Source organism: Manis pentadactyla, chromosome 8, assembly GCF_030020395.1.
Source record: "Manis pentadactyla isolate mManPen7 chromosome 8, mManPen7.hap1, whole genome shotgun sequence".
Lineage (NCBI taxonomy): Eukaryota > Metazoa > Chordata > Mammalia > Pholidota > Manidae > Manis > Manis pentadactyla.
Window position 1 is genome coordinate 120,876,288 of NC_080026.1, and position 8,997 is coordinate 120,885,284.

The 8,997-nt window shown below is 46.8% G+C and overlaps 1 protein-coding gene across 1 annotated transcript; it reads left to right on the forward strand.

Moving 5' to 3' along the window:
* Positions 1 to 280: 280 nt before the first annotated feature.
* On the forward strand, positions 281 to 8,582 carry LOC130684652 (F-box-like/WD repeat-containing protein TBL1X; the record flags this gene model as incomplete). The annotated part of the gene is made up of 6 exons (XM_057506304.1): positions 281 to 635; positions 754 to 851; positions 3,566 to 3,626; positions 4,561 to 4,682; positions 7,069 to 7,143; positions 7,535 to 8,582. Coding segments are annotated over 6 exons (843 nt in total), but the record flags the coding sequence as incomplete, so codon positions are not given.
* Between the last annotated feature and the right edge of the window lie 415 nt (positions 8,583 to 8,997).

Below are 8,997 nucleotides of genomic sequence, written 5' to 3' on the forward strand. Positions count from 1 at the left end.
TAGCCGTTCCCTTTCCATCGTTAACCTATATTTGCCAGCTGGTTTTATTAGGGAAGCCTCACAGCGGGAAGCAGGGCCAAGGGGACCTGAGATCGTCGTGCTGGGGAGATGTAATACACAGGCAAAGAAGGCAGGCTCTCCACCTGGGCATTTCAGCAGAGGGTGTTGTGTGCATTTGTGGGAGGGATACACACACCTCTTCACTCTTATACAGTATTTCTCCACATTCTGGCACCTCACCACCAACGCTCCACTTCTCTATATACAAATACATTTTTAAAGCTTACCTCAAGTCTCCAGAAGTCTTGGAACTTCCGACGTGGTGTTTTTAATCGTGTCATCACAGGTGAATGGTGGCGGTGTCTCTTCCTGCTCCCTCATCTCCTTGGGGCTAACGGCTTACATTTTAATTTACGAGCAGCAGGAGCGCAAGTACTCAAATGCAATCTGTGAGCCTCTGAACTGGGAACCACTTACTGGCGAGGCGCATTCTAGCCGTGCCATAAGGGGAGAGGCCCTCTGCCTTTTCAGAGCTGCCCATCAGCTGTTCTTGTTGGCCTGTTTCTTCCAGAGCGACAGAACACTGTTGGCCACAGGCTCGTATGATGGTTTTGCAAGAATATGGACGGAAGATGGTAAGTCCTGCCTCGCTCTCGCTAGGGTCTGGGTGGGGGGCGCTTTAGCATGCTGTCACAGAGAGGATGGGCTGTGACTCTGATGCTAGCATGTTTGTTTGGTTTTTCTGTGTGACAGGTAACCTGGCCAGCACCTTAGGCCAACATAAAGGCCCCATCTTCGCCTTGAAATGGAACAAAAAGGGGAATTACATTCTGAGTGCAGGTGTGGATAAAGTGAGTATCACTTCAAATACAGCCCTTTGATCTCTAGATGCTCATTTATTGTTGATCTCTGCATAACCGTGTGGTTTTTTTCTATTCTAAGGAGCTCTGCTTCCTGTGAACATATCAAAAGAACTGGTTTGGGCCTTGTTTGTTTTTGTGATCTGCTGCTGCTTTTAAAAACGCGTCCTCTCTTCACGTGTTCCGTGTCCTCCAGAACTTCACACAGAGCTCCCCCTCCTTTTCTGGGCATATATCGTCAGTGATAAGAGGAAATCCCCAAACTGTGTTTATCCAATGCTTGAAGAAGCGAACAGATGTGGGGTGAACTCTTTGTAAACTTTGACCTGCTGAGTGATTTCAGTAGCACCAATTGTTTTCTGGACCAGGCTTCTGTTTTCCTCATTTGATGCATTGCTACTTCCCACTGTAGATGGCAGATTTCTCTGAGAACAGGAGTCAAGCAAACACACACACACACACACACACACACACACAAGTGCTTCCCCTGACAGCCTGCAGAGCAGAGAATTTACTTTGTGCCCGGGAGGGGCTGCCAGGTGGACGTGATGATGTTATGTCCGAGTGACTGTGAACACCCAGGTGCACGGAAAAGCCGTCTCTGGGTGTAGGAGCATAAGGCCATCAGGAGTGTAGACGTCACTCAAGCGTCATTCCTACCAGGAGTCTGATTAGTCCAGCGCATCTCACTCTTGCTGGGTTTCTGTTTCCCCAGCTGTCAGGAGATGGGAGTTGTGAACATTGAATGAAAACGGTTGTGTCATTCATAAGACTCAGTGAGAATTCAGAGTCATTGCTTTGGGAAAGAAGTATTATCGAGAAGTGCAGGAGGGGAAGAAAAGCATGTACTTCAATTTGTGCCACTACAAAATGTGCCTGAATACTCTACTTTTGTCTGATTTCCAGATGCCTGTATGTCTATAATAGCTTTGGGATAATTTGAAAATCTGGTAAAGCTACTGCTTTCTGTTCACTCAAGTTCTAAAAACTAATATAGAATAATAGACATGACCTGTAAACATTGCCCCCTCAGAGAAAGTCATGGTTGTACTTGGCAAATGATGGCCCACAGGACCAATCTGGCCCACCACTTGTTTTTGTAAATAAAGTTTTATTGGCACACAACCACACCCATTTGTTTAGAATGGCCTATGGCTGCTTTCTCACCACAACAGAGTTGACCATTTGCAGCAGAGACCCATGGCCCTTAAAGCCTAAAATGTTTACTATCTGGCCTTTAACAGAGAAAGTTTGCTGAGCTCTACACTGAAGTATAACCCTGTATGTCAGTGAATCATTCATTCTTTATCTACCTCTCTGTTAAGCCCATAAACCCTTCATTCAAACTTGGCAGCCTAATATCTAATATAAAAACAGCTGGGCTACTGTGGTCGACACACTAAATATTCTCATGCAACTACCATCAGATTTCCCCCAAGCTGTTCTAATTCAAATATGACACACACACAGCACATTGTCTTGGACGTGGCTGGTCATCAGTACTGCTCATTGGATCATTAGCATAATGTGTGAAGTGATTGCCAACCTTTAATGAGCAGTTTACTACCTGAGATGGCTCATTCCATGCTCCCAAGACAGGAGGCAGGCCCTGGCACCGCCTCCTTCTCACATAGGAGGAAATGGAGCCCCAAGGAAGTTTTGCTACTCTGTGTGGGGACCCACTGGTATGGAGTGCAGGTGGGGGAGGAATCCAGGCCCTGGGTGGCCGGAAGCTACTGCCCTTTGGCTCTTACATACTTCTCAAGAGTTCTGTGCACTCTCACCTTCCTGCTCCAGGGAATCTGATACATTCATTCCTGATTTTCTACCTTTGATGAGCTATCTGGTCAGGGGAAGTGCTCATTTGGAATTCTGTTACTCTCTGGGTCAGGCACTGTCTGCCATTATTAGTCACTAACAATGGCAGGAGTAATAATGTTCTGAGAGCTAACGCCCAGAGGAAATGTCATTTGTGAGGAGGCTTGCATTGACTTGCCCTGTGTTTAACCCAGAGTGGCTAATGTGTATTTCAGATGCTCCCAAAGCAGACATGATGTTTTCCCCTTACTCATACACCAATAAGGTGGTGCCTGACCCCGGTGTAGCCCAGCTGCTGTGCTATATCTGGTCTCCTCAGTTCATAGAAGGAAATTTCAGAAACACCGGTGTCTGCTGCTCTTCATTTGGAAACATGCCAGAAAGCTGGATAGATATGCTTCCCTGCAGGGTTTTCACTGGGTCTCTGTAGGTGAGGGGAGCCCCTAACAGGTTTGGTAATGCTCCAGGTAACAGTTATAGCTGGGGGAGCTAAGCCTGAGGCACACCTGTGGCTGTTGGGTGCATAAAAAGTGGCCATCCCGATTGTGAAGGTCCGTAAATCACATGCTAGATTCCAAAAACCTTCCTGAGAGAGAGAGAATGCCAAGTAACTCATCAATATTTTTACATTGATTCTATGTTGGAACAATAACATTTTGGCCATATTGGAGTGAAAATAAATCGCTTAAATTCCTTTTACCAGTTTCTTTCTTTTAATGGGGTTACTAGAAAATTAGAAATGACCTGTATGGCTCCCATTCCATCTCCTCTGGACGGTGCTGGTGTAGAAGGACGAGAGGCTCGCGGTCTTTCCTTGTCCAACAAATTTCTCTAGAGAAAACTTTGCAAGAAGAATTGTTCCTGACTTTTTCTTTTTGTTTGCAGAGCAGACAACAATTTGGGACGCCCACACAGGGGAAGCCAAACAGCAGTTTCCGTTTCATTCCAGTGAGTATTTTTATTTTTATTGGTTGATTGACTGATTGATTTGGTAATTCAAAAATGATTGAGTCCTAGGAAATGTTAGGGCAGAAGGGAAGGGACCATCTGATCATTAGCATATCCCAAGGGCATTGAGCTGGCTTCTCTCAATTCAGTGCTGACTCGCCTTTAAGAAACACAAAAGACATGTTTATGCCAGTTGATGAGAATGTTGTCACCCAGAAGCCTAGTGGAACCCAAGCCTCTAATTCTCCTAGAAGCAAGGAGGCGTCAGGAGAGAGATACCAAGCAGTAGAGTGGGAGGTCAGGAGAAAGGGGATCACACCATGAGGTTAGGGGGCCATCCCCATCCAAGACCCTCAACAGAGTTCTTGGGGCCACTTGGACCTCAGAAAGACCCAGGAGTCACTGAGAGTGTTCATCACAGTCCTGAGCCGTCAGCCCAGTTGTGTCCTCAGAGGGGTCTTGTCAGCCATGAGTATCCAGCCCTCGGGTGGGATGCATTAATGTGCTTGCAGATTTTTTAAATTGGGATATCTTAAATGTAGGATATGAGATCTTCCTGTTCTCATTTTCTCTCTGTGTCTAAAGCAAGTGAGGTTGGCCATCCACAGGGACATGCCTGGGACCAACAGAGTGCAGGAGCAGGCATCTCATGCTTCTCACCCACCTGTGCTCACCTGGGCCAGGGGAGCAGGACACTCTGCATGCAAATGGGAAGCATCCCAGGGTCTCTGCAGAGCATCTGCTCATCCATCCAAATGTGGAAGGAAGAGGTCTTTAAGGTCTGTGAGGGGAACAGGCTTGTGTTCACACTGGGGCACTTTTTATCATGTTACTAGATAAGGCTTCTTGACTATGCTGTTCATGGTCAAAGTCAGCCAAGTTGTGTGCACACCTAGTCGATGCCAATGTCCTCCCTCTGCTCCCCATTCCACAGCCCCTGCTCTTGATGTAGACTGGCAGAACAACACCACCTTTGCCTCCTGTAGCACAGACATGTGTATCCACGTCTGCAGACTCGGCTGTGACCGCCCAATCAAAACCTTCCAAGGACACACAGTAAGTTGGAGTTCCGAGTATGCCCCTTTGGCACTGGGCTCCTGTAGCTCTCTTGGGTTGGATTAACCCCGTTAGGGGCCGGCAGTGGAGAAAAAACTGACCGTGAGATGAGCCAGATGTCAGATTCTGCAGGGAAGACTATATAGTAGCTACTGTAAAAGGTACAAGGACGTAAAGGAAAGGATGCTTGTAATGGGTGAATAGATGGGGAATGTCAGCAGAGAAAGGAAAACTCTTCTTAAAACAGTCCAGTGGAAATCTGAGAACTGAGGGGTTTAATGTCTGAAATGAAAACCTTCCTGGACAGGTTTAACAATGGGGAGATTGCAGAACTAAGGTTACTGAACCTAAAGAGAGCTTAGCCAGTTTTGATAACAGATTGAACAAATGACTAGAGGCCTGTTAGATAGTGGCCAAATGAATAACCTGTGGCACAGTATGAAGCACTCGAGCATATATGTATAATGGAGAGAGAGCGAAAAAAATGCAACAGAAACATTACTTGAAGCAATAATGGCCAAATGTTCCTAAATTTGGTAAAAAATGTTGACATTTAATCCAAGAAACTTAGGTGCCAGCTGACGTCTCTGAATTCATGGCACATGAGGCTCTTCAGAGCCTTCCCAGAGCTGATCCCTGTAATGTCCCAACACCCTCAAACTTCAGCCTCCTGGAAGGCCTGCTGGGTTTGAAAACCTCATACCCGCAATGTGCCCCACCTTTAACCCCTGCCTTGCCACTTATGTAACCATATAAATGCCATTGTCCTGGGTACTTGTTCATGTCCTTAACTCACCTTCTCCAGCCTCTGTCCCCATAGGTCCCTGCTTGTGAAAGAAGTTGCTTTTAGGGCCCAGGCATCAGTCTCCTTGTGGCTATCAACTGGTCCTTCTTTTTATTTTTCTGGCCTGAACTCTTCTTTCCTCCAACCCTAGACTATCCCCAATATTTCATGGGAAATCCTTACAACTTACAGCTGTCCAACTTCCGCTTGGGACTTTACTGCCACCACACCACTTGGCTCTCTAAATCCATCTCGCTGCAGCTTCCGTCATTCTGCACGAGACGTGAGCTAAGTGTAGGAGAGCCGGTGTCTTCCTGAGACCCTGTGAGCTATTTCTGGATGCCTTCTGGGAATTGTGGCTGGGGTTGCATGGGGAGGGGGAGATAACTCCACACCCAGGGAGGAGTTTGTTCCCCACTGGAGGATGGAAGGTGGGCTCGGCTGAACACAGCTAGTGGGGACCAGGTCCGCATTCCTGGGCTCTAGGAGACCTGCGCGTGGGTTCGCACCCAAGCTGCCTTCATCCTGGCTGAGCCCGTCTCTGGGTCAGCACCTCATCAGGCCCCTGGTTCTCACCATGTCCTCCAGGTTTCTGCCTCTTCACGCACTAGCGCACACACACACACACACACACACACGGACCCACACTCATCTCCAGGCTGAACTCTTCATCCTCCCATGCTCACCCCGGGGGGCTGCTCTGTGGTCTCCAAGCTCCCTTCCTCCCTCTTTTCCAGGCCATCCAACCATTGATACCACAAGGGAACACAGATGGGTGGCCTTGTCACTTCACACCCTTCAAACTCTCAGTGTCCTTAGCAAGAAGTGCGACTGTAAAATTGCTCATCCACACCAGAGCATTTAGGAGCATAGAGTTAATTGGGAAATTACAAGTGTGAAGTTAGTTCATGGTTAGGCCAGCACAGCAGCCATGAGTCCTATGCAGATACCTGGTGCTGAACTGGAAGGCTGCCTACAGCCTCATTTCTCCCCCCGCCCGTAGCACATACCTGCCAGAACTTTCCCCTCGCACTCTATTGCAACATTTTCTTTACCTGCTCTTTGCTCTGGATTTCAAGGCCCCTCCCCCTGGAAGGTTTTGTTTCTCCCCTACGTGTTTACCTATAATTTCCCTTGGCCATCTGTGTTCATGCCTTATTTCTTTACATCTTCTCCCCCCATCCCCACCCTACTCAGCACCAAGAGAAAGGTCTTGTAGGGATATTGACAGAAAGAACAGCTGTTGTGTTAAAAGGGCATGAGAAAGTTATTTTCAGTCAATTTTTAAATAACTGTGCTCTTGTTGGTTTTTATGTACCATTATTATATGTAAATTCATTGACTTCCTTCCTAGTTGTGATTTTTTTTTCCTTAGAGAAATATGGATGGGTGGCTGGTTACGTGTGCTATATGGCTGTGCCTTTAGATAAACAAGAAAGGCTGGGGAAATAAAAGAGGAAAATAGATGGATTCTCAGGTGCCGTGTTTGAGATCCAGGGAAAATGCAAACAGGCTCTTTGCAGAGATGACGGCGCTGGCCTGCCCCCTACTGGAAGGTTGTGTAGTCTGCTCACAGACCTTTATTTTTTTAAACCCTTCCAGAATGAGGTCAATGCCATTAAGTGGGATCCTTCTGGAATGTTGCTAGCATCCTGCTCCGATGACATGACATTAAAAGTAAAGGAGTCTGAAAGGATGGGCTCTGTGATCCTGGGCGACCCCAAATAAGCAGTGCAGGTCATTGCTTCTCAGTGATGATACTGTCATGTGGGCATTTCCTGCCTCTCTGACTGCTCCCCATTGCTAACCAGATGCCACTGTCATCCACTTAACTCCTCCTTATCAGTCAAGGATCCTGCTGAGAATCCTTCCCTCCCACCAAGGCCTTTCTCACGGCCTCTGCCTGGCTGCTGCCTGGCTGGTGACATGCTGTTGTGTGAGCTACACCCACTGGGTGGTGAGCCTCCCAGGGTCGGAAGCCTGATGATCCCTCACAGAGTAAATGATATTGCACCATTCCGGTTGGAGAAACCGTGTTTGCTGACACTGTTCCCAATGTATCATCTAGATCTGGAGTATGAAGCAAGATATGGGTGTCCATGACCTTCAGGCTCATAGCAAAGAGATATACACCATCAAGTGGAGTCCCACCGGGCCAGCCACCAGCAACCCCAATTGCAACATTATGCTAGCGAGGTAAGGGAAGATGGCCTCAGCCCAGTGTCGGTCCCTAAAGCTAGCCTTGCTTGGAATTAAGGGGTGCAAAAATTCTCCATCATAACAAGTTGGTCGTGGGGACGGTAGTACAGCATGGAGAATATAGCCAGTGATTCTGTAACGTCTTCCTATGTTGACAGATAGTAACTACAGTGGTGGGGATGAGGATTTAATTATACGCGTAACTGTTAAACCATTGTATCATATACTTGAAGTCAATATAAGATTGTATATCAACTATACTTCACTTTAAAAATTTTACAAAACCGCCTTACCCATGGTGGCTGAGCCGGCCACATGGCCAGTAAGAGCTATTCATGTCCGGAGAGATGGGACATTGTTGCAAATCTATTTATGCCCTTCCACCTGAATGAAGTGGTCAGCTGGGCCCAGAAGATAGCTTACAGGTGACGCCTAACTTGAGGTAAGGATCACATTAGCCACAAGGCTGGCTGGTTTGAGGGACTGGTTATATTGGTTATGTGCCCCAGGCTTTTCAGCACTTGGCCTCGGTGGAGATTCTGCCACAAGAGAGAAAGGCAAGAGTTCAGCTTGGGCCCAGGCTTGCAGACTTCGTTCAACTCAGAGCTGCAGGTGGTGAGATTCTGAGCAGTGATAAAGGGTTCCCCGGCCCTAGCTGGATCTGACCCAACAATTTATAGAGTGAACCCCTGGACACCAGCACTGGGGGGATTGCAGTGGCGAGCCAGCCAAATGCCAGAATTGGGACTAGAGGTTCTTTCTAGCTGACACAAAGATGGCCTCCCCAAACCATACCACTTGAGGCCACTGGCAACAGAATTGTCTCCTCCTGACACTCGTGGGCCCCATTCAGGATGTAGCATTGCCCTCCGGCTACTGTGTTAAATGCGAACGTTTAGAAGAACGAGTTGCTGAGACCACATGAGAGGGGACTTAGGGGCATTAGCACAATGCCCATCACACTGAAGTATTTAATAAGTGCTAGTCATTAATTTTCATTGTTTTATCTCACTATTCTATGATAGCCATCTAAATATATTAAACTTGACGAATATTTCTTTTCTTTTCCCTTGAAACCCTTCCTCCAAAATCTTATAACCAAATTTGGAAAAACTATGAATTTGGGAAATTATAAAGACAACTTAAAATGCACAACAAAATAAAGCCAAACAAACAGCAAAAGCTTTCGATACCCCTTGTTTAAAACAAAAAGCTAAGAATCAGAGGACATTTGTTATAAGACTGGTTCTGATAGTTACTGACCAACTAAAATTGGAAAAATCATTTAACTCAGACTGTTTCTCAGCCTGTAAATGAGGAAAATAATATGTA